The sequence below is a fragment of the Liolophura sinensis genome, chromosome 7 (genome assembly GCF_032854445.1).
Source record: "Liolophura sinensis isolate JHLJ2023 chromosome 7, CUHK_Ljap_v2, whole genome shotgun sequence".
Lineage (NCBI taxonomy): Eukaryota > Metazoa > Mollusca > Polyplacophora > Chitonida > Chitonidae > Liolophura > Liolophura sinensis.
In genome coordinates, this window is record NC_088301.1 from 15318710 (window position 1) to 15345148 (window position 26439).

At 40.5% G+C, this 26439-nt stretch overlaps 1 protein-coding gene across 6 annotated transcripts; it reads right to left on the minus strand.

The window, feature by feature from the left end:
• Positions 1-855: 855 nt before the first annotated feature.
• Positions 856-24626, minus strand: LOC135471132 (dnaJ homolog subfamily C member 28-like). 6 transcript variants are annotated; one of them, XM_064750218.1, is made up of 7 exons: positions 18685-18769; positions 17476-17581; positions 15568-15954; positions 12786-12896; positions 9739-9905; positions 4066-4269; positions 856-2703 (listed from the first exon to the last, which is right to left on the minus strand). In XM_064750218.1, the coding sequence occupies exons 3-7, from the start codon at positions 15892-15894 to the stop codon at positions 2337-2339; spliced, it is 1176 nt and encodes a 391-aa protein (XP_064606288.1). In that variant the 5' UTR covers positions 15895-15954; positions 17476-17581; positions 18685-18769; the 3' UTR covers positions 856-2336. The 6 variants fall into 6 exon arrangements, with proteins under 6 accessions (XP_064606288.1, XP_064606289.1, XP_064606291.1 ...); XM_064750219.1 differs by having other exon boundaries at positions 18716-18731; XM_064750221.1 differs by lacking the exons at positions 17476-17581; positions 18685-18769 and adding an exon at positions 20372-24626.
• Between the last annotated feature and the right edge of the window lie 1813 nt (positions 24627-26439).

Genomic DNA, 26439 nt, shown 5'->3' on the forward strand with positions numbered 1-26439 from the left:
CAGCATCAAATAGCATGGAAAGCAATGTTAAACAAAATGTTAGGAATGATATCTTCAAAAAGTACTGTATGTAGTGAACTGATTTTGGATTACAGGTGAGCTCTTTGGTAGCCGTGCTACCAAATTTAAATTTCGGTATTAAAATCCCTTGTTCATCTAACAAAACAAATACATGCACATGTAACTTTTACTATGGCAATTAACACTTGTCCTGACATGTACGTTGTTTATTCTGACCAATGATTCAGCAAAGTTCAGCTAGCTCAGTTGCTGCTTTAGGTAGGCTTGCATGAAATTCAGCTACATATAACTTAAACTTAACAATAACTTAACTTTTGATTTATTTTTATTTCTCCACCCATATTGATCCCATATAAGATACAACCAACTTTATACCAAGAGCGATATTACATTGTCACCAACGAACCTAAAGCCATCATATATTTATTGGATTGGTGTTTTACACTGTACTCAAGAATATTTCACTTATACGACAGCAGACAGTATTATGGTTGGAGGAAAACTGGCAAAGCCTGGAGGAAACCCATGACCATCCGCAGGTTGTTGACATACCTTCCTATATACAAGAGAAAACCAGCAGGAGTGGGACTTGAACTCACAGCGACCACATTGATGAGAGGCTCCTGGGCCATTGCGCCGCGTCGACATACTCACTACTTTGTCCACCTACTACCATATATCATTTGTGTACACTACCCTCTTCTGTACACGCATGTATGTATGTATGTATGTATGCTTGATGTTCTCTGTCGTAGTTACACCTTTCTCAGTGAGTGACCTACCCTGCTGATGTTCACGGACAACACCTTATAAAAAGTGAAGAATAAAGTGAGTGCAACAATCTTTAATAATATCACAGTCTTAACGAAGGGAGACAATCCACTCTACTGAATAACAAGCATAAATACACTGGAATTCATAGCTAAAGGGACGTAATCAAGAGATAGGAAGCGTTTCCTTCTCACTGATCACCTGTTTTCACGTATCTATGAGAAGACATTATCAAATCTCACAATAAATATCCTTTGATTTTCAGGTGTACTACCGCACCCCAAACCTTCACACTCTTTATTACAGCAGTCTGGGCAAGAAGGACTTTAGGTGTGCAAATTACATTCCTAGTCTTCTACAAGGAATGTGATAATCACACACCTGATCAAAAACAAAAATGAAGGCTTAATTCCACACTTTTTGTTTAGCAACATATCAACACTACGACTGAAGACACTTCTTAAGCACTTGTTTGCAGAACAGTAGTTCTCCATTACATTGCAAGACTAGTTCAAAATTTGGGTGAAACACAAACTTGTCACAATTTTTCAGTCATATGACGACGAAGGAATCCTTAGGGTGTATGTAATGTGCCTCCTTGTCGCACGACGGATTTCCACTGCTCTTTTATCTAGTGCTGCCTCACTGAGACGCCTTACTGAAGGTAAATGACAAACTATATTAATAAAAAAAAATTTCTACAGCATCAGTACCATAAACCCAATGGTTATCATCAGGAATACTCATCATTTAGTAAGTAAACTGTAGGGTCACAAATAAAGTACTGCAGTATGATGAGGTGAAAGAAAACCTTTGTTGTGATGATGTAGTGGTACAGATGTTCCAACAATATTTGTAGCACTTTTAAATACCATTCAATATCCTATCATTTCTATAAACATTTTTTCAACCATCAACAAATCAATCAAGTTTTAACCTTTAACAATGCTACACAGCTAGCACTTCTCAATGCCTGTAGGTGACAAAATATATCAATATAGTTCAAAAACTTAAAAAGTATAGTCACAATTAAGACATAGACCACTAGAACTGAACTTTGTTGTCAAACCTTTCTTCGATCCAGCACAATTACTAGTAAGTCATTCCCTGAATAGCCTAAAATGATGGTCTGCCAAAGCAGAGATATGCAGGACTCAATACGCAGTTTTCGAGTTACGCCATTACGACAACAGAATGACGTCTCCGTGTAAAAAGACGTTGCCACTTTACAGAGCAATAGGGCTACTTGCCTATCATTTAACATGGCAGTGATCGTGTTTAGATCAAAGTATCGACAGAACATCACTTTTTGTGCAATATTGGGAACGCTAATTCACCCCTGAACACAATTCAGAAGATCAGTGTAATCCTTTCAATTACTTCTCTATATTCTACATACCAGTCCATGTTAAAATTACCAGATTGGCCCTACCGCGCCGCAAAGTGAAGACGTCGTATCATAAAGGGATGTCACTCTGTCGTCATGACGTCATATCTTGAAACATGCGTATTGTCAATACACACACCTGCCTAGAAATCTAATATTATGTAGAGAACATTGCCTTTATATTCTTCCAAACATCTACCCAGTTTATCTTCTCATGCTTGACTGAAGGATAGCTGTAAATGGTTGATCTTGGCCTATCCTCTTCTATTACCTTTGGGAGAAACTTTTCCCAGTTTTCAAAAATGGTTTGTATTTCCTTTTCCTTCTTATATTCAACCATTTGCTTCTGCAGGAAGGGCACAACCATGTTGTACTTGTGTATTTTTGCATTGATATCATCGATGGTCCGTCGGAAGTTGTTGGAATGGTGCACCCAGCGATTGTGGTTCTGGCCAGACAAGGGAGGCGATCCTAAGTAATTCCTTTCTTTTGCCAACGTTTCTCGACAATGTCGTATCTCTTGCCTGTTAAAAAATACAGTGGACTAGAAAGGTGATGCCATCATGTACTTGTACAAAGTCTTTTATTCAAGGTGTTACAACCTTGTGGTGACGTCCCTTTGTGGCCGTTACTTCGCCGTCTTCACAGCAGAATGGGGCAAAATCAATGTTAACACGGGGGGATATGTACAACAATTACTATGATCCATAACCCATGAATTTTATTTGTGAATTATTTACTTCAGAGGATTTGCAAGTATTTATTTATTTGATTGGTGCTTTATGCCGTACTCACTTAATATTTCACTTATATGACAGCAGCCTGCAATTTGGTGGAATGAAACAGGGTAGAGCCCAGAGGAACCCACGACCATCTGAAGGTTGTTGACAGACCTTCCCATGTACGGCTGGAGAGGAAGCCAGCATGAGCGGGACAGTAACCTCATCAGTGAGAGGCTACTGGGTCATTGCACCATGCTGGCGCGACACCTCAGCCCCCAATTTGCAAGTAAGTCACGTAATTAAAGTCATGCTGTGTAGATAATTTTCATTAGTGCATATACCCGCCCATGTTAAAATGTAGTGTTTGACCTCACCATGCTCTAAAGCGACTGTGTAACTTCACAAAGGGATGCCACTACGACATCATAGCGTCATCACACCAAATCCCCTGAATCGGAGGTGCACCTCTATGACAAACAGTTGAAAGTAACTAGTCTAGCATACAAGCAACAAAATGGTAACCAGTGAAGTGGTTACTATCAATTTTTATACCTCGTTACCAAATAACTTGGTTCTTATTTTCAAAAGGAGACAAATCCTCAAGATCATGTGTACAGATTACGTGTGCTTGGTTATCTGTGCAATAATTCACTCGAACATTGTTTAATTTTCATAAAAGTTCAATTCCTGGAACCTCTTGAACATTTGAAAACTAGCCTGACCCATTCATATCTTCAGCAAATTTTATAAACAATGTGATTTTGATTGGCTGAATGCTGTTGCAATGTACATGTGAAATAATCCAGATGAGGGATCAACCACAAAATATATGTATCAATATAGCATGTATATGTGTACATGTATCTTCCATTTTTCAGGGGTCTCCGTGGCTCAGTTGGTTAGCGCGCTAGCGCAGTGTGATGACCCAGCAGTCTCTCACCAACGCAGTCGCTGTGAGTTCAAGACCAGCTCATGTTGGCTTCCTCTTTGACCGTACGTGGGAAGGTCTTCAGGCAACCTACGGATGGTCGTGGGTTCCCCCCAAGCTCTGCCCGGTTTCCACTCACCATAATGCTGGCCACTGTTGTATAAGTGAAATATCCTTGAGTACTATGTGTGCTTTCACCAGGGGTGTATTTCTGCAGTGACAGCGGAGCCTCTCACCGGATTTCTCTCTCCAGGGCGATCCACTCAGGAGCGAAGCCATCATTGATGAGGATCTTGTTGAGGTTGTGAGTGGTAGAATCCACGAAGGGATTCCTGTCTGCATGATCCACCAGTGGCTTTCCAGTCCCTGGCAGGTCCTGAAAATCACCTTTCTCTATCGACTCTTTGATCAAATCTTCAACCAGGCGGTCCATGAAATTCCTGAAACAGGCAAATACCTATCACATCAATATCTCCACAATGTGATCCGTGAAATTCCTGAAACAGGCAAATACCTATCACATCAATATCTCCACAATGTGATCCATGAAATTCCTGAATCAGTCAAATACCTATCACATCAATATCTCCGCAATGTGATCCGTGAAATTCCTGAAACAGCCAAATACCTATCACATCAATATCTCCACAATGTGATCCGTGAAATTCCTGAAACAGCCAAATACTGATCACATCAATATCTGCACAATGTGATCCGTGAAATTTCTGAAACAGCCAAATACCTATCACATCAATATCTCTGCAATGTGATCTGTGAAATTCCTGAAACAGCCAAATACCTATCACATCAATATCTCCACAATGTGATCCGTGAAATTCCTGAAACAGCCAAATACTGATCACATCAATATCTGCACAATGTGATCCATGAAATTCCTGAAACAGCCAAATACCTATCACATCAATATCTCCACAATGTGATCCGTGAAATTCCTGAAACAGCCAAATACTGATCACATCAATATCTGCACAATGTGATCCGTGAAATTTCTGAAACAGCCAAATACCTATCACATCAATATCTCTGCAATGTGATCTGTGAAATTCCTGAAACAGCCAAATACCTATCACATCAATATCTCCGCAATGTGATCCGTGAAATTCCTGAAACAGCCAAATACCTATCACATCAATATCTCCAGAATGTGATATATAAAATTCCTGAAACAGCCAAATACCTATCACATCAATATCTCCGCAATGTGGTCCGTGAAATTCCTGAAACAGTCAAATAACTATCACATCAATGTCTCCGCAATGTGGTCCATAAAATTCCTGAAACAGTCAAATACCGATCACATCAATATCTCCAAAATGCGATCCATGAAATCCCTGAAATAGCCAAATACCTATCACATCCATATCTGCACAATGTGATCTGTGAAATTCCTGAAACAGTCAAATACCGATCACATCAATATGTGCACAATGTGATCTGTGAAATTCCTGAAACAGTCAAATACCTATCACATCAATATCTCCACAATGTGATCCGTGAAATTCCTGAAACAGTCAAATACCGATCACATCAATATGTGCACAATGTGATCTGTGAAATTCCTGAAACAGCCAAATACCTATCACATCAATATCTCCGCAATGTGATCCGTGAAATTCCTGAAACAGCCAAATACCTATCACATCAATATCTCCACAATGTGATCTGTGAAATTCCTGAAACAGCCAAATACCTATCACATCAATATCTGCACAATGTGATCCGTGAAATTTCTGAAACAGCCAAATACATATCACATCAATATCTCTGCAATGTGATCCATGAAATTCCTGAAACAGCCAAATACCTATCACATCTCTGCAATGTGATCCGTGAAATTCCTGAAACAGCCAAATACCTATCACATCAATATCTCCACAATGTGATATATAAAATTCCTGAAACAGCCAAATACCTATCACATCAATATCTCCGCAATGTGGTCCATAAAATTCCTGAAACAGCCAAATACCTATCACATCAATATCTCCGCAATGTGATCCATGAAATTCCTGAAACAGTCAAATACCGATCACATCAATATCTGCACAATGTGATCCGTGAAATTCCTGAAACAGCCAAATAACTATCACATCAATATCTCCACAATGTGATCCGTGAAATTCCTGAAACAGTCAAATACCTATCACATCAATATCTCCACAATGTGATCCGTGAAATTCCTGAAACAGGCAAATACCTATCACATCAATATCTGCAAAATGTGATCCATGAAATTCCTGAAACAGTCAAATATCGATCACATCAATATCTCCACAATGTGATCCGTGAAATTCCTGAAACAGTCAAATACCGATCACATCAATATCTGCACAATGTGATCCGTGAAATTCCTGAACCAGTCAAATAACTATCACATCAATATCTGCACAATGTGATCTGTGAAATTCCTGAAACAGCCAAATACCGATCACATCAAAATCTCCGCAATGTGATCTGTGAAATTCCTGAAACAGTCAAATACCTATCACATCAATATCTCCGCAATGTGATCCATGAAATTCCTGAAACAGCCAAATACCTATCACATCAATATCTGCCCAATGTGGTCTATGAAATTCCTGAAACAGTCAAATACCGATCACATCAATATCTCCGAAATGCAATCCATGAAATCCCTGAAACAGCCAAATACCTATCACATCAATATCTGCACAATGCGATCCATGAAATTCCTGAAACAGTCAAATACCTATCACATCAATATCTGCACAATGTGATCCGTGAAATTCCTGAAACAGTCAAATACCTATCACATCAATATGTGCACAATGTGATCTGTGAAATTCCTGAAATAGCCAAATACCTATCACAACAATATCTCCGCAATGTGATCCGTGAAATTCCTGAAACAGCCAAATACCTATCACATCAATATCTCCGCAATGTGATCCGTGAAATTCCTGAAACAGCCAAATGCTGATCACATCAATATCTGCACAATGTGATCCGTGAAATTCCTGAAACAGCCAAATATCTATCACATCAATATCTCCGCAATGTGATCCGTGAAATTCCTGAAACAGCCAAATACCTATCACATCAATATCTCCGCAATGTGATCCGTGAAATTCCTGAAACAGCCAAATGCTGATCACATCAATATCTGCACAATGTGATCTGTGAAATTCCTGAAACAGCCAAATATCTATCACATCAATATCTCCGCAATGTGATCCGTGAAATTCCTGAAACAGCCAAATACTGATCACATCAATATCTGCACAATGTGATCCGTGAAATTCCTGAAACAGCCAAATACCTATCACATCAATATCTGCAAAATGTGATCCATGAAATTCCTGAAACAGCCAAATACCTATCACATCAATATCTCCGCAATGTGATCCGTGAAATTCCTGAAACAGTCAAATACCTATCACATCAATATCTCCGCAATGTGATCTGTGAAATTCCTGAAACAGCCAAATACCTATCACATCAATATCTCCGCAATGTGATCTGTGAAATTCCTGAAACAGTCAAATACCTATCACATCAATATCTGCACAATGTGATCCATGAAATTCCTGAAACAGGCAAATACCTATCACATCAATATCTGCACAATGTGGTCCATGAAATTCCTGAAACAGTCAAATACCGATCACATCAATATCTCCGAAATGCGATCCATGAAATCCCTGAAATAGCCAAATACCTATCACATCAATATCTGCACAATGTGATCCGTGAAATTCCTGAATCAGTCAAATAACTATCACATCAATATCTGCACAATGTGATCCGTGAAATTCCTGAATCAGTCAAATACCTATCACATCAATATCTGCACAATGTGATCCGTGAAATTCCTGAATCAGTCAAATAACTATCACATCAATATCTGCACAATGTGATCTGTGAAATTCCTGAAACAGCCAACTACCTATCACATCGAAATCTCCGCAATGTGATCTGTGAAATTCCTGAAACAGTCAAATACCTATCACATCAATATCTCCGCAATGTGATCCGTGAATTCCTGAAACAGCCAAATACCTATCACATCAATATCTGCACAATGTGGTCTATGAAATTCCTGAAACAGTCGAATACCTATCACATCAATATCTCCGAAATGCGATCCATGAAATCCCTGAAACAGCCAAATACCTATCACATCAATATCTGCACAATGCGATCCATGAAATTCCTGAAACAGTCAAATACCTATCACATCAATATCTGCACAATGTGATCCGTGAAATTCCTGAAACAGTCAAATACCTATCACATCAATATGTCCACAATGTGATCTGTGAAATTCCTGAAACAGCCAAATACCTATCACATCAATATCTCCGCAATGTGATCCGTGAAATTCCTGAAACAGCCAAATACTGATCACATCAATATCTGCACAATGTGATCCGTGAAATTCCTGAAACAGCCAAATATCTATCACATCAATATCTCCGCAATGTGATCCATGAAATTCCTGAAACAGCCAAATACCTATCACATCAATATCTGCACAATGTGATCCGTGAAATTCCTGAAACAGCCAAATACCTATCACATCAATATCTGCAAAATGTGATGCATGAAATTCCTGAAACAGCCAAATACCTATCACATCAATATCTCCGCAATGTGATCCATGAAATTCCTGAAACAGCCAAATACCTATCACATCAATATCTCCGCAATGTGATCCGTGAAATTCCTGAAACAGTCAAATACCTATCACATCAATATCTCCACAATGTGATCTGTGAAATTCCTGAAACAGCCAAATACCTATCACATCAATATCTCCGCAATGTGGTCCGTGAAATTCCTGAAACAGCCAAATAACTATCACATCAATATCTCCGCAATGTGATCCATGAAATTCCTGAATCAGTCAAATAACTATCACATCAATATCTGCACAATGTGATCTGTGAAATTCCTGAAACAATCATATACCTATCACATCAATAACTCCACAATGTGGTCTGTGAAATTCCTGAAACTGTCAAATACCTATCACATCAATATCTGCACAATGTGATTTGTGAAATTCCTGAAACAGTCTTATATCTATCACATCAATATCTCCGCAATGTGGTCCATGAAATTCCTGAAACAGGCAAATAACTATCACATCAATCTCTGCACAATGTGATCTGTGAAATTCCTAAAACAGCCAAATACCTATCACATCAATATCTCCGAAATGCAATCCATGAAATCCCTGAAATAGCCAAATACCTATCACATCAATATCTCCATTATGCTATCCATGAAATTGCTGAAACAGCAAAAAATCTGCCTCATGTATACCTCCATCAGGCTGTCCATGAAATTTCCATAACAGCCAAAACTCCTGATCAATACATCAATATCTCCACTATGCAGTCCCTATAAATCTGGTAACAGCCAAAAATCTGCCACATTATTCCTTTCACCAGTTGGTGCATTAAATTCAATTGAGTGACAGATACCTGTAGTTAAGGGATGCAAATCATTGAGAAGGGGAGTAACCTAAAATGTTACCTGTAAACCACTGACCTTTGGAATGTTTGTAATGAACTTTCACACAGGTGGCACAATATACTGGGAGACTCTGTATTGTCACCAAAATCAACAAATTCCCAGGCCATATTTGAACCTGCACCTTTAATCCTAGCGATTAAAGACTGGCTCAAGTAAAAAATCTACTGTATTACTATTTCACGCAAAGTTAAGCATTCTTCAAGTGTCACATTTCACCAGGTTTTCATTGATTCATCCATCTGACAGGCTCAAATGCTTGTCAATTTTAAATCCTTTATGTGCTTCTGAAAGTGACTGTTTACACAGTTAGCTTCAAGAGAAATATAGTACATTAAGACAATTTGAGATCTGAGATGAGCTTAGGATGAGGCAATGTGAGGACTGACTGTGTTTTGTGGGTTTTCATAGCCTGTTTATCCTTCACCACCAAGGCGTCCTCGTACTGCACAGCAATCTTCTGAACACGCAAGTCGCTGATGCTCTCTGTCGCCTTGGCAACACGGTGCTGTTGATACTGCTTCATTCTTTGTGTGGGTGTGCCAAACCCTATACCCTGGTGGAGATAAAACATCAGATCATGACCCTCAGGTTACTGAATTAACATATTTATTTGATTGCTGTTTTGAGAAGTGCTATTAAAAGGGTATTTCACTTAGGTATGAATCACGAATAATTGGGTACATGAAAGTTAGAGACACATTTTCTTTATGGACATTTGTGTCCTAACATATAAAAATGCAAAAACCACCCCTCAGCTTTTACCTTTGGGCATAAACACAACTTTAAATTACAGCTTTCTTATGGCCCCAGTGGTCAGTCTGGAAATCAAGTAGCTTGCAGCTGTGACATCACTGGTTATGGCTGTTTATACAACTCTGTACAGGAACAGCCCGCATGGGGAACGCTATGGCGGTCTCCTGTTCACAGCAAATTCATTGTATGATGAGCTGATTTCAGAAAGGGTTCCCTTTCATGTATCTTTCAAACAACGACTGACAGCATTACGGTGGGAGGAAACCTGGCAGAGCCCGGAGGTCAGGTTCCCAGCAGGCCTCACATACGACCAGACATGAAGCCAGCAAGAACTTGAACTGACAGTAACAGCATTGAACTGACAGTGACAGCACTGAACTGAACTGACAGTGACAGCATTGAACTGACAGTGACAGCACTGAACCCACAGTGACAGCACTGAACCCACAGTGACAGCACTGAACTCACATTGACAGCACTGAACTCGCAGTGACAGCATTGAACTCACAGTGACAGCACTGAACTCGCAGTGACAGCATTGAACTCACAGTGACAGCACTGAACTCACATTGACAGGACTGAGCTCACAGTGACAGCACTAAACTCGCAGTGACAGCATTGAACTCACAGTGACAGCACTGAACTCACAGTGACAGCATTGAACTCGCAGTGACAGCATTGAACTTGCAGTGACAGCATTGAACTCACAGTGACAGCACTGAACTCACAGTGACAGCACTGAGCTCACAGTGACAGCACTGAGCTCACAGTGACAGCACTGAACTCACATTGACAGGACTGAGCTCACAGTGACAGCACTGAGCTCACAGTGACAGCACTGAACTCACAGTGACAGCAATGAACTCACAGTGACAGCATTGAACTCACATTGACGCACTGTTAAGGCTTGATTCACTGTACAGCACCATTAGTTTCTGTTGCTTTCATCTTGCTGGTCATATAATGTCCTCTGAGATTACACCAGTGTGAGGAATACCAATGACTGGTGTAAACGTATCGATGTAATTGTCATGACTATACGGCTACTCTCAATCACTTTTGATGCCAGTCTACTTGATCTCCTTTGTATCTCTATGCGCATTTTTCATGCTTTTCCTTTCCACAGAAATCTGGGAACCCAATTCTCGTCACGACTGATGTGTAAACCAAAACTACAGGACTCCAAACAGATTCTTGTAAACATGGTAAAGTCACATAAATAATTGTGAACATAATCAAAATCTTCCACCTCCAATTCTCCATTCCTAACTATTCTGTCTCCTTAGGGGAAGTGGATACTGGAGTTTCACATCATGATTTAATAACGTGGAATCCACAAAATCAGCATTAACCCCTAAACTTGCTTCATCAGCTTTGTATTACAGCTTACTCTTTATTTGCATTAACCCCTAAACTTGCTTCATCAGCTTTGTAGTACAGCTTACATTTTATTTGCATTAACCCCTAAACTTGCTTCATCAGCTTTGTAGTACATAATTCTGTTGGATTCTTGCAAAGCAAATCTATCAGAGTCCAATTAAAAGAAGCCTGTTACTCAATGACACATCAGGAATACATGTATATTCATGCCTATAAATGTACATGAGGTAAACTATACGAAAATGACACGTACCTGCAACATTGCAAACAGTTTTAAACTGTGGATACAAGGAATTACATGGCAACTGTGCAGCCTATGTGATGGATGCATTGCACATTGCCGCTTACATCCAAACTCAACAAAATGTCCCTTTGGTGGTCACTTTTACATGTGTTTGATTTCGCACACTCAAGAATTTTCACTTACACAATGGCAGTTGGATTCATTGTTGGATGAAACCAGAGTGCCCAGGGTAAACCAAAGAACTTGGCAAAATACTGACTAACTCTCCTGCGTGTGGCCCTTACAGACATGAGGTGTACACCTCAGTATGAGGTACAGATGAGGTGTATATGAGGTGTATGCCTCATGTATTTATTTATTTATTTATTTCATTGGTGTTTTATGCCGTACTTAAGAATTTTTCACTTATATGACGGCAGCCAGCATAATGGTGGGAGGAAACCATGCAGAGCCCGCATGAAACCCACAACCATCTGCAGGGTGCTGACAGACCTTTCCACTCATGGCCGGAGAAGAAGCCAGCATGGGCTGGAGGCCCCTGGGTCATTATGCTGCGCTGGCGCAGTAACCGAGTGAGCCACAGAGGCTCCTATGCCTCAAGTAAACCCTGGCCATATGCCTAAAGGTTGCACAGGAGCTTTGAAAAAAAGTCAAGACTTAGAAGATGTACCTCCGGTTCCATTTATAATTGTTGAGAGTATTTGAGTGGTTTTTGAATATGAGATAATATACCTCACAAACTCCGAAAAAAATTGACACTTAAACGGTGTACCTAGAAAGTTTTGATTGAGTTTTTGATTATTATTTAGTGATACACCTTCAGTGCACCTCACATACACCCCAAGTATACCTTAGACACACCTCAGTTCAAATATGCTACACCCTAATGGTACACCTCAGATGTACCTCACATATACCTCCAGTACACCTTATACCGGTAATGAATGCACAGACATGCACACCATACTGGTGAAAGACAGGTGGTCTGCAATAAATGTTAGACTTTGAAACATGTACATGTAAACTGTTTGAGGGCCAATGACCTTCTGAACTGACCTCAAAGTTGAGGTACTGCCTGTGCTGCGGAGCGGTGTGGCGAATGTCAAACACGACCTGAGGTTCCTCTACTTCCCCGTCCATCCCCTCTCCCATTTCAGCAAGCCTCTCCTGACAACAAAAAAGAAAAAAGAAATGATGCATACATATAATTTCAAACCTTTTGGTTTTGCAGATCCATGTACCCATGTACACGTTTATTATTACCTAACTGAACAAGCAGTTTATATCGAGGTCAAAGAACACTAGTGCTACTGGTTAGTGAAATTTTACAATACACATGTACAGTTTGTTTCTCTCCCTGATATAACAGTACATATTGCATATGGTGAGGTGCAAATAGATGTACCGTAGTGGACAGGACAAAAGGTCTCCTCTGAATTACCTCCCTTGCTATACTGTAGCAGATATGACATATCGCAAACTTAGTTGTCAAGGCTTGAAAGTAAATAGGAGTGCGACCTAGCCTATTGAATTATGCATTATGTATATAACTTTGTCAGGACAAATGCTACCGTTTTGTATGCAACAGAGTGTAGAGAAACACCACATGACCCAGTGTGATCCTTTTCAGCTCAAGCTGAATACATCTATGTATGCTTTAGTTTGTGTAAGCTGTATATATGGTGTACATTTACAAGCATTTCAATGGGGAGGGGGATATTTCCTCCTAATGGCTTGCACATATTGAAGGTTTATTCTTTCAAACCACTTTACAAAATTAACATGTCTTGAATATAGGCCTCCAACTGGCCTATGCCACTTTAACATTGGAACTCACCATTAGTGATTTTCAGAGGTCCCACCTAACCACGTTGTCTCTAAAAAAACACCATTTACACAGGAGAGTAAGCCTAAGGGAGGCAATTTGGTTCCGCCCTACTGCAGAATAAGCTGGGCAGAGAAAATGGAATTGCCTTTCAAAGAGCAGTAAACTGGAACTGCCACTCAATATAAAATGGAAGCTTCAAATGGTAGCTGTCATAATCCAGCTCACAAAAAATTCTGATGATACACACGGTCACATTTGTTTCTTTCTTTCAGTACATTTATTTTCAGGAGGTAGAGGGTATTAAAAATTTGTTGGTATTTTTTGGGGCATCTACTCCAGACACAAATCTACAAAAATCAGTTCTCACAACATAAAGTTTGTTTTTCCAGCTTGTAAAATTGCTGATTGTCAAAGAGTTCTATGCACTTTCCAACATGCTGTTAAAATGTTGAGTGCAAATTAGCTGATTGCACTTTCTTCACATGTTACTGGTAATTAACAATGAGTTCACTGCATCCTCCCAACATGTTGTTAAACTGGTAAATGTCAACGCGTTCACTGCATCTTTCCAACAGGTTGTTATACTGGTAATTGTCAATGAGTTCACTGCACCTTCCCAATATGTTGTTAAACTGGTAAATGTCAACGCGTTCACTGCCCCTTTCCAACAGACTGTTAAACTGGTAATTGTCAATGAGTTCACTGCACCTTCTCAACATGTTGTTATACTGGTAAATATCAATGAGTTCATTTCACCTTTCCAACATGTCATTAAACTGGTAAATGTCAACGCATTCACAGCACCTTTCCAACAGGTTATTAAACTGATAATTGTCAATGAGTTGACTGCACCTTCCCAACATGTTGTTATACTGGTAATTGTCAATGAGTTCACTGCACCTTCCCAACATGCTGTTAAACTGGTAAATGTCAACACGTTCACTGCACTTTTCCAACAGGCTGTTATACTGGTAATTGTCAATGAGTTCACTGCAACTTACAAACATGTTGTTAAACTGGTAAATGTCAACGCGTTCACTGCCCCTTTCCAACATGCTGTCATACTGGTAATTGTCAATGAGTTCACTGCACCTTACGAACATGTTGGTAAACTGGTAAATGTCAATGAGTTCACTGCACCTTCCCAACATGTTGTTATACTGGTAATTGTCAATGAGTTCACTGCACCCTCCCAACATGTTGTTATACTGGTAATTGTCAATGAGTTCACTGCACCTTATGAACATGTTGTTAAACTGGTAATTGTCAATGAGTTCACTGCACCTTCCCAACATGTTGTTATACTGGTAATTGTCAATGAGTTCACTGCACCTTACGAACATGTTGTTAAACTGGTAATTGTCAATGAGTTCACTGCACCTTCCCAACATGTTGTTATACTGGTAATTGTCAAGGAGTTCACTGCACCTTACGAACATGTTGTTAAACTGGTAAATGTCAATGCGTTCACTGCACCTTTCCAACAGGCTGTTAAACTGGTAACTGTCAATGAGTTCACTGCACCTTCCCAACATGGTGTTATACTGGTAATTGTCAATGAGTTCACTGCACCTTCCCAACATGTTGTTTAACTGGTAAATGTCAACGCGTTCACTGCACCTTTCCAACATGTTGTTAAACTGGTAACTGTCAATGAGTTCACTGCACCTTCTCAACATGTTGTTATACTGGTAATTGTCAACGCGTTCACTGCCCCTTTCCAACAGACTGTTAAACTGGTAATTGTCAATGAGTTCACTGCACCTTCTCAACATGTTGTTAAACTGGTAAATTTCAATAGCTTTTCCATTGTTAATTGCTGACTGTCAATGAACTCAGCCAGCTTTTTCAACACGCTCTTAAATTAAAGTTGATTGTCCAGTTCAGTTTATATCCAACGAAATTAAAGTGGTAGTTGTTGCAAATTTCAGTGAACTTTCCCACCATACCTTTTTATAAACCGTTGTTGAAAATCAAAATCCACGTTACAAATAACCAAGCATATCATACCTTTATTGTCCTGTAAGCTTGCTGAAGTTTTGAAAATCTGACTGGATCTGCTGTCTCCGCTCCACTATCTGGGTGATAAACTTTGGCCATGCGAATGTAAGCATCTCTCAGCTGAGCAGAGTTACATCCCTCCCGCAGATTTAGCATCGCATAACAATCTGCCAGAGGGTCCTGTATTTTAACACCGATCCCATGGCTGGTAGTAGTGTGCATATCTGAGGTGTGAGGCACTGGTTGACCTTGTTTAGTCAGCAGCAGTAACGCAGGCCGAACACACGAGGCTCTGTGGCTGAGTAAACACGCAGGCTTTGCGCAGTAACTCAGCATTTTGGAAGAAAATGGCAGCCACACTCTATTCACATATCAAGGACTATTTAACCATCTCTCCTGCAACAGAAAAGAAAATAATAGTACAAAAGACTACGGCAAAGAGAGTAAAATAAACCAGAGAGGCAACGCCCATGTGATAGTTAGCAAGTGGTCCCACATAACCTGTCAAATGTAACATCCTGTCAAATTTACCTCAGTCAGCGTTTTGCTCTCACTGTTCATGTAAATGCTTGAATGGCAGAAATTTAGATTTGCAAAATAATAAAATATAAAAGAATCGAGTAAGACACACACAAAAGAATGAATGACTATGGCTGAACGCCAAATCAGCAATATTTCAGTCATATCGTGGCAAAATAACGCACAAGAAACCTTCCTAATCTGCCCCAGGCAATGTTGAACACAAACATGCAGTCTCTTTACAGAGGGTCTTGTCTCCAATAAACAGTTCAGCTGGTAAGAACTGTCAGGTAAGTTGTCAAAATAAGGACACGATTGAGTGATATGCTTTCTGAAAAGAGGTTGTTTGTAGTGAGTGAGTGCTTTGGGTTTAACTTTGTACTAAAAGTTGTTTGTAAGTGTCATACATGACTCCATGTAACCAAAGTCCACCTACATGTATTTACCCCTTCAAATGTGTACTTCGTAGCACCCAATTCCATTGTTTACCATTTATTTTATTTCAAATAACAGCTGTTATTCGCATTAACAACAGATATGACGATCAAGGCTCATGTAAGTTAACATTTGAAGTTCCCGTGCAGATGCCTTAAAAAGACAAGATAAGGTTCAGCGGCTCTCTTACCTGTCTATTTTCCCTTTATTTTCATATGTACATATGTACATATAAAAGCGTGTAATTTCAAATAGCATGTATTTCTCTTTGGATAAACTAAACAGGACTTGCTAAGAAGGAAATAACATCTGATTAGTGTAAACAATTTCAAAAACAAGACTGATTCACCCCACTAAAGTCTGTTTCTAAACCTACATTCCATCCAATTAAGATGTTAGATTAGATGGTAGAGCGGTTCCTGACATTCAGTTTGGGACTGGCCGAAAATGTCATGCATTCATTCTGACATTAAACCCTGCTCAGTAAGGTTGTGTAATGCTTTCACAAGATTTATCCTCAGACTTAAGTTAATGGGTAGGTTTTGGTAACATTAAGTATTTAAAAAATGTTATTCTGCCAGCCGGTTTCATCAAACCTTGATTAGTGACATCTTAAAAGATTGGCTACATCATTTAACTTGCGCTGTTGTCACTCTGTGGTCATAGTGACTTAAGTCAAAAACTGCATATACTGTTTAAATGTCTTGTAAAGGGAGATAACTCAGAGTCCATGTGACTCATTGTGAAATGAAAAGCAGACAGCTGCTCTAGAGCTGATTTTCAATGAAACCTTTACATAAGCCCAACTTACATGTACTTCTTTTGAGATTGCCCTGATGTGCCCTAATTTGGTTATGCAAAATTTTGGCAAGGATGGCCTTAAACTGATGTCAGAGCACACATTAGACACATGATAAAATTACACATGTACCTGCCCGTGTCTCGACCCTATAACAGTGTTACCTTCATGCTCAACGATGGTCGACTGGCCTGGATAGCACAGTTGATAGAACATCCGCTTCGGGAAGGGTAGATCCAGGATCAATCCTTGATCGAGTCACACCTAACACTTTAAAAGAGGAAGTTGTAACTTCTTCGCTTGGCATTCAGCATGAAGACGATAGTGCAACGACTGGTTGACCCGTATCAGTATAATGGCTCGGGCGGGGCGGCTTACTTGCCTTCGGTAAGTCGTCTCAGTGAAGCAGCACTAAGTAAAAGATCAGTGGAAATCCATCCTGCAACAAGGAGGCACATTACACGTACATGCACCCTAAGGATTCCTACGTCGTTAAATGACTGAAAAATTGTTGAGTACGACGTTAAACCGCAAGCACTCACTCACTCACTAAACGATAGTCCAGGTCAACTGTCTTGAGGAGTGTGCACCCTGCATCATGGCAATAATAAAGCTATTTTCAAGTCAGTAGAGATGTATGGTGGCGGTGCAGAAAGCAGGTCTTTAAGTTCATGTCTTTGTTTACACAAAACTCATTCAATAATAAAGACAAATGGCCTGGACCATCGTTGAGTACAGAGGTAACACTGTTATACCGTCCAGACGCGGGCAGGTACATGTGTAATTGCATAATGTTTCTAGTGGAGTGTGGCTATAATAAATTCATTCTAAAGCCAGTAAGGACATATGGCTGCTGTGTGGTAGGCGAGGAAATAGGTCATTAAGGTCAGTGTCTTTGTTAGTTGCGCAAGACTTGTGAGATAACAAAGACAATCGGTCTGGACCTTGGTTAAGTGCGAAATCAACACTCTTAGTGTCGAAATTCCAACCATGCTAGGCCTTTTTTTTTTTTTTTTTTTTTTTTTTTTTTTAATAAACGCAGCTGTAGTCTTTCGGGGCTAGAGTAATACCAAAGAATCTTGAGCCCACACTGCCTGAGAAATACACGATCTACGTTTAGTTCGAGACTGCTCTGACCTCAGGTTTGGCAAAACTTTTGTTCAGCCGACGTTGGCCCCTAATCACAAACCCGAATTTCGGTTTGAAGCTATCCCTGACCGAACGAAACTTTTCACTAAATTTTCTTAGCGTTGGATTATTGAGTTGCCAAATGTCGCCACATATGCATCGATTTGATCTCCACAAATTACAAAGACATTTTCCTGACATCTTGTTGGGATACAGGGCAATAAAGCTGAAGGGGTCATACTGACACAAAGAAGTATCAACAGTGTACAGCTCTACCTGGCTGTGAAACGAGAAATTACTGCCACCAGCGACGAACTTGACAGATTAACAACTTCCGCCGTGACTACACCACGTGACCTGAACCTTGGCATGGCCTTCATAAGTAACATGTCCAGTTGCATTTCAATAATAATAATGTATACCCATTAAATGACAAGTCTTTTTCAGTGATGCAGTTAACAAGTTGAGGCCTGCCGTGTGAGGAACAAAATATACGATCCCTGAGGAATACAGAAAAATAAAAATACATGGAGATACATTGTAGGTATACATGCACATGTAGCTAATCCAAGTAGATCTATACCGCTCCCTATAAGCCTACAATAGCTAAGGTGCACATATATATGCAGATCAAAACCTGCATGAGTTTATAGCTTGCATTTAACACATTGTATTCACTTTAATTTTGATAGAAAATAAGCGGCACAAAACAAAAAGGCACCACAACCACGTTAGGCTTCCCCCACCTGGCAACGCTCACCCCCCCCCCCCCCCCCCCACCCCCCCCACCCCCGGGCAGAGTTGCTGACAGAAGAACCGCACCACTCATCAGCCATCTATGTTTTACATAATTTTACCGAATAGTACGCACATTGATGATGTTTCATTCGGTACATATATGTAGTGGTAATAAAACTAAGACCTAAGACTAACCCGACAAGAGTTTCTTTCAATATAAGTTTAGAGTTGTGCCTCTGAAAAAAAGGCAAAACATAGACACGTACTACAAGGTAATACACCCGGGCTTATATGACAGATAAAAAGAAACTTAATTTACGTGGTTTGCTTAACCTAGAGCCTCTATCAAAATAACCTGGTAAGGTAAAAGACAGTAATCCTTCGATCCCATTATAGCCAGCTTCCTCATGATGCATACTGAGTCTGTAGGTCTGTATACGTGATTTGTAGGAATAGGCCCACTAAAATGTCAGCAACAGGATTATACAGTGTTACGATCCGAACAAAAGTTCACATGTGCATTCTGTCCTCGACTGATGCGGATATATTCACTTCTATCAAATAGCGATTTTACTCCTAGGTATACAACATACGGATGTTAAAAATTATATAGTCATCAGTCTATCACATATGCATGTACGAGGTGTTACCGTGGCCACAATGGCTCCAGTTGAGGAGTTTGTATTAATTAGAGTATTTATTCACTTATTTATTTATTGTGAAATATTCAATTACCAGTGTACAATTGCTCCCCTGTTAGCTATATACGACAGCACATAGAAATAGTTACGTATCATCCTGTGTGGTGGCGCTGCTAGTCGATGACCCGGATGCTCTAAGATACATATCCTCGTTCCGGAGCCTCAAATCAGGGTATATTGCGTCACACCTGCGCATAATCTGCAGACATCTGCCGATCAGAGAAGCGAGCAGGTTGTGCGTCATTACATGTGTCTCCCCTTGTAACTGTATTATGACCGCCAGCAAAACTGACCATGTAACACACTGTATTCGTATTCTGCCTAACGTCTTGAACTGGAGCGGTGTAACCTGAAACGGCTGTGTTCGTGCTTGAGATGAAATTCAACGACAGACTGCCTTTGCTCGCACTTGTCAGCGGAAAACGGTTGAGCCAGAAAGCTCTGTTTGCTCATAATACACGTTTACTTTGGAGTGGCCGTGATCTGCACTTACATGGCTGGGGGTGTTCTGTAGACCATGCTATCTTCCACGTGTAACCCTCAGCAGGCGGTAACAGCAGCGCCGCGCGCACGCAGTGTAGAATACCTGTGCAATGGCTAGGGTTGGGCGTTGAGTTGAATCGCTCGAAACATCAGGCGCTAAACAACTGTATTTATTGGGTAACCAGTATGACTACTACAGGTGTGCTGGCCACGGCCGGACTTCGTTAGTTGGCCTTGTGCGGTTCAGTTGATGTGCTGCTCTTAACAAGCTGGCATTAGTCTGCCCCCATTATGAAGCTCGAAGCTGTAGTGAAGGAAGAACTCGGTCAGACAGATTGATCACGTGGGCTGAAATGCTTAGTCCACTGGCGGTTAAAAAAGGCTCAGTTTCCGTGATGTACAATTAACTCTTATAAACTTTGCAGGTGCAGGCGTGGATATTCTCTCGAACACTACACTGGATATCTGCGCACTGACCCGTGAATGAGTACTGAAGACATATATCAGGACGAACTGCATGCAAAAGGAATGCTGGCTGTGACTGAAGAGATTGCACGGTCATGCTCAAGGAGATTTTTTTTTTTACTTTACATTTTTTTTTAACATCACATATTTTGCATACAGCATTCAGACCTTGCATTACACACTTTTTTGTCTCCATTGGGCTGTGTGCATGTAAGCAGTCAGATTAATTTCTAACCTAAAGTCTGTCGACAATACGATTCTTGAAGTTTTTAAACACAATCTTCGCTCAGGTCTTTATCTGTATAAGGCCCAAAATTGATAGCTCAATTCAGACTTCTACAGCCGCATAACGTTAGTGTAACAATATTAGTGGTACACGTATGATGGAAGAAAATAGTTGAAAAAGACTAGTTGAAGATAGCACTGACACCGTGCTAGGCAAACCGTAAAGGAGCAATCTTTTCAGTTCGTTTGGCACGGCGTCATTCTGTTGAATTGTGCAATGAACTAAGAGTTGTTAATTTTCATATTTGTCAAATCTACCGTCATAGGCTTTTGCCTTGACAAGCAATGTGATATAGGACTAACATCCTTGTGCGGCATTATCGTATAATTTAAGAAAATTCGCGTACAGTTCTTGATGCCTTGTCCAATATTGGGTGTAAACACCGAAATGGAAGAAAGGCAGGATGGAAAATACCACAACTTCAACGCAAATGCAGTCCGGTTGTGTCTTCCAGATAGGTGATACTGCATGGAGAGCTTGTGGGCTATTTTCAAAAAATCCTGTAAATAACGGTAAAGACTAAGATGACTAATAAATTTTTTATTTTGCCTCCAAAACAGGTAGTATTTTATAGAATGCCTTACGCAAAATATAACTTAGAAGCAGCAAAGCTAGATCATCTGTACTTACAAACTTCATTCAAATTCAAAATTTACTCTCTTGTCTTTACTGTTATCAGGTTAACAGTAAAGACAGACTTGATAACAGTAAAGACAAGGTCGTGCAAATAATACCAAAAACAGACAATGAGGCTGTTAAGAATTGTTTGCCTCTCAAAACCAACACCAACTGCTTCATTTTGTCAGTACATTACTTGTCTTTTGCCAATTTATTGTCTGGTTTATTTGCTCTCTTGAAATTGAACACCAAATCTAGCAGTATTTCAGCTAGACGATCGGCAAATGTTTTAGGTGACGACAGCAGACAAAGCCATGAAGTACATAGTGCCTTTCAGTTCGACTTTAAACTCAATAGTCATTTGGTTTCCTGAAATCTGATTCTGATGCAGTGATAAGTGGAAATCCACAAATTCCCTGACCAATGCCGGATTTGAACCCGCACCTTGTTAAGCTCCAATATTCATTCATTCATTCATGTGTCTCATAGTTACAGGGCAGTTGCATTGCCATTAACACATGTATATGTGTCATATAATTGTTATCCAGTCTCAGATGGGTACATGTAAGTACAAGAGGTCAGCTCTCCTTTCACTGGTTTACTGTCTTTAATTTTGGTTGCTGTCATATTAACACCACACCGAGCAAGAAACAAAACAAGGGATCTATTGATTGCTTGACATTGCTGTCAACATTGTTTTGACATACCACAATGGTTTCTCCTAGCAGGCCAGTCCCAATGCTTCCTTATTTATAGTGCTGCCTCACTGAAGTATCATGCTGAAGACACCGCTCTGGGTTGAACACAAAACAAGGGAAGATTGGACCCCAGCAACATCACATTTTGTTTAATGAACTGAAATCTCTGAACATACACACTACCGATAAGGAATTTCCTCTGTGTAATGTTATGTTAAAAACAAAGTAGGGTGTATAACCTTTACCCTCTGGGAACTACATGTACATTTGTCATGTTTGTAAGCTTCATTGACAGACAAATCGTTAAAACAAAGAGTAACAGTAAATGTAGAAAGTGAATGGACAAACTCTCAAAGAATTCTTAACTGAAAAACAAAAAAGTAAAGTGTCTGCACTAACATAACTGCTACATGTACATGTAACTGTATTTCTTCCGATTCAGCAAAAGCATTAACAACACTTCATGTCCTCTATAGCTCAAGACGGTTGACAGTTATTTATCACTGATAGATGTTCTCCCAAGGTCAAACTTCTGCACCTTACCAATTATGACTTTGTACTCCAAATCAGTGAGTGCAAATGGGGGTGGACCAGTAAACTCCACCTTCTGCAGAATGAAGCTGGTGTTGATTGTGCTGATATCATCCCTGCGTGGCCAGTCATATAGGTTTCCATTTCCGTACTTTCTTTCAAGAAATTTCATGTCTGCGACCTCACCATCTGTTTTCATTACACGGCCAAGATAGAAAGTTCCTTTTTTAGAGCCTCTGGCGTGGAAGAATACTGCATAGATCTTGTTGATTTCAGGAAACATTGCTGTAGAGTTGTGAGGCTGGTTCTGTTGGTTGTATTTCGTTGGTTTCCACTCTTCGTCGGTTTCGTCCGCTTGATCTTCTATGTCCTCAAGATCACTATTCTGTTCAGTCTCTTGTAGCTTGACTGCTCGCCATGCTGTCCAGTACAGGTACTCTTGCCTAGCATCATAATCAAGGGAACCTAAGTCCTGGATTGTGATGTCATACCCTTCTTCCAACCGTTTCTCAAACTTTACAATCTGTTCTTGACTCAGGTTTTTTTCAATTCTCAAGATTTTTGAGTTAGTGAACTCCACTTCAAACTTCTCTTTAGAATAACAATCGCAGAACCCAGGGTATGGTGCAGAATTGCAAAAGCAAGAAATTTCTCGATAGAAGACTGTGCCTTCATGTGGTAGAGCGGTCATAAGCTGGTGAATCTTCATTGTGCCTTTAACTGGCCTCAGACAGGATTTCTGCACATCTTGTACAATGGTGTTGATTTGTCCACTACTGACCTCATATCCTCCTCAGACCCAGGACATGTTTTTCTTGGAAAATTCGCATGCTACCTGCTATGAACACTTCTTTTAGACTATTTTGCGCAAACATGGTGTCTGTTTAACAACTCCACCTCCAACTAACTTCTCTTAACATGTCCTCATTTGTGGACATTGGGTTCCAGCCTTTTATAATGGAATTCAATGTCCACGTACGTGGACATCAACTAAAGAACTAAAGCAAACACATTTTACGCTTAAAAGCTTTTAATAGTCATGTAACTTAGACAACTTTGACAGTATTTGCTCAGTACTCTTGTAAGAATATGCATCTGGATTTTTTCAAAAGTATTTAAACTGAAACAAACTCTTTGAAAGTGTCACATGAAACGAACTATCTGTTATTAGTAACCGGTTTTGTTTTCATACGGAACGCCCAGAAGCCTGATTTAGACATTACTAGTCCTGTGAACTATTTGTGGAAGTTTTCAAAGCAGCCTTGAATGCAAAGGAAAACTTGACACGATGTGCACATTATAAGGCTTTTACCACGCTTGCATTCAGGATTGCGACATCTCGCCGCATTCTTTAAGTCAATGAACCTTGGCATGTGAAGCGCTTGAGATTTGCGTGCAGCCTCTGGTGGCAGGGCAATCCGCTTTCGGGGAGGTCCATCTTCCGGATCAGCATTTGTATTTCCCTGGGGATACAGTAAATGTTCACTGACAGCAAGGCGGAAGTCTAAGAACTCCCTGAGATGCTTAGTTGTGGTGCCTTTTTCCAGAAGATCCTCTCGCTCTTGAAGCCAAGCATTTACCAATGACATGTCAGTCATGTGCAACACAGTTCGCACAGTCCATTTCTTGGTGCGAGCATTGATGCGGTAATACGAGATCATCCGGTCACTGAGATCGACGCCACCCATTTTGTCGTTATATTCCTTTATAATTGACGGTCGTGGTACATTGATGTATGCTTTATCATCCTTGGACCACCTTCTACAAGTGTTGGCCCCCGTGGGGTTTCCGGGGTGATAAGAATAGGACCTCAGCCCTCTAGGCAAGCTTGTCGTAAAAGTCGACTAACCTAGAGCTCTCCTGCGTGAGCCCGGTGAATATAATAGGCTCACATCTTCTCGGTTGTGTGAGAGGCAACCGGGGAGCGACCTGTTTGCCGTGGGTTGCGACCCGTAATCTACGAGGACGGGATCCTGGTGGCTGAGGGTGTGTTGGTCTTGCGAGATCCTCACGCCCAACACGCCACTTTGGCCCTTACTTGGAGAGAGACGGGAGGTCGGATGGGCCCGGTCCGATCAATCGGCTTGGTCATGTCTTGCCTCTACCTGGTCCCAGAGTATCCATAACACCAATCCTTAGAGAATATCTGTTATTTCTGAAATTTTGTTTGCGGGACTAGGTTTTGAGGCGGTGGCTCATGGGTCAATCGAGTAGTATGTGTCTGATGTGTGACCTTATTAGCCTAATGGGGTTTGCTCATTGAGGCCATCTATTCGAGTATACCTCACGTGGAGTCCTTGATGTCTTTCCTGCCGGGTATTCCCAGGTTCAGGCATCGCCCTTGTTGGCACTCCGCGGTGGGTGGGGAACACGTGGGGTGAATTCGTATTATATATTTATCATGTCTACCTTAAACCTTCCATTAAATGTATCTAATGAATCGATCAGGTCTTCCTCTCAGCCGACTTCGTCGAATGCTGACAAAAAGAGGAAGTTAGACGTTTTATCAGACTGCCTTGATAATGCGCAGGATACATGGCCGTCTTTTATCGTTCTCTCAACAAAGAGTGAACAGAAGCCGGCATCTAAAATCCACCCATTTATGTTGAAAAGAGCCTTGCAGGGCGCAGCGGGCACACTAAAAAACGTGAAAAAGCTGAGATCCGGAGACATTCTTATAGAATGTTTCCGGAAACAACAATCCACAAATCTCCTGACTTTAAACAAAATATGCGAAATTCCGGTGTTTACATCCCCTCATAGTTCCCTAAATAGCTGTCAGGGGATTATACGTGATAGGGATGGAGATATTAGAGACCTAACTGAGGAAGAAATTTGCGCAGAGTTACATTCACAGGGTGTTACCAGAGTGAAACGTTTCACAACAAAAAAAGCTGGTAACATCCTAAAATTAAATACATATCTTCTAACTTTCAATACTAAATCCCTTCCGTCGTACATCTACATTGGCCCGTATAGGGTTAGTGTAGACTTGTATATTCCTAACCCAACGCGGTGTTTCAACTGTCAAAAATTTGGTCACGGAAAGGGCCAGTGTAAAAATAAACTGGTTTGTTTTCGGTGCGGCAGTGAAGGTCATGATGGTTTCGACTGTAGCAGCACAATTAAGTGTTGCAATTGCGGTGGAGATCATATGGCCTCCTCTAAAGACTGTCCATTGTTCCTTAAAGAAAAACAAATAATAAATTTAAAACTTAAAAACAATATATCGTATCAGGAAGCCCGCAAACTAGTCTCGCCTCCTAATACTTCACCGCAGACTTCGTTTGCCAATGTGGTCAAGCGAGTAGCATCTGTTGCTACTCAAACTTCCTTGACTTGGCCCATTGGAAACGACAAACCTAGTTCTACTTCTGTCCAACTTTCGGCTCAACCTGCGCTTAATTCCTGCTCAACTCAGACTACGACAATACAACAAATAACGCCGGTAAGTAGCACTCTACAAACTGATAAACCTGA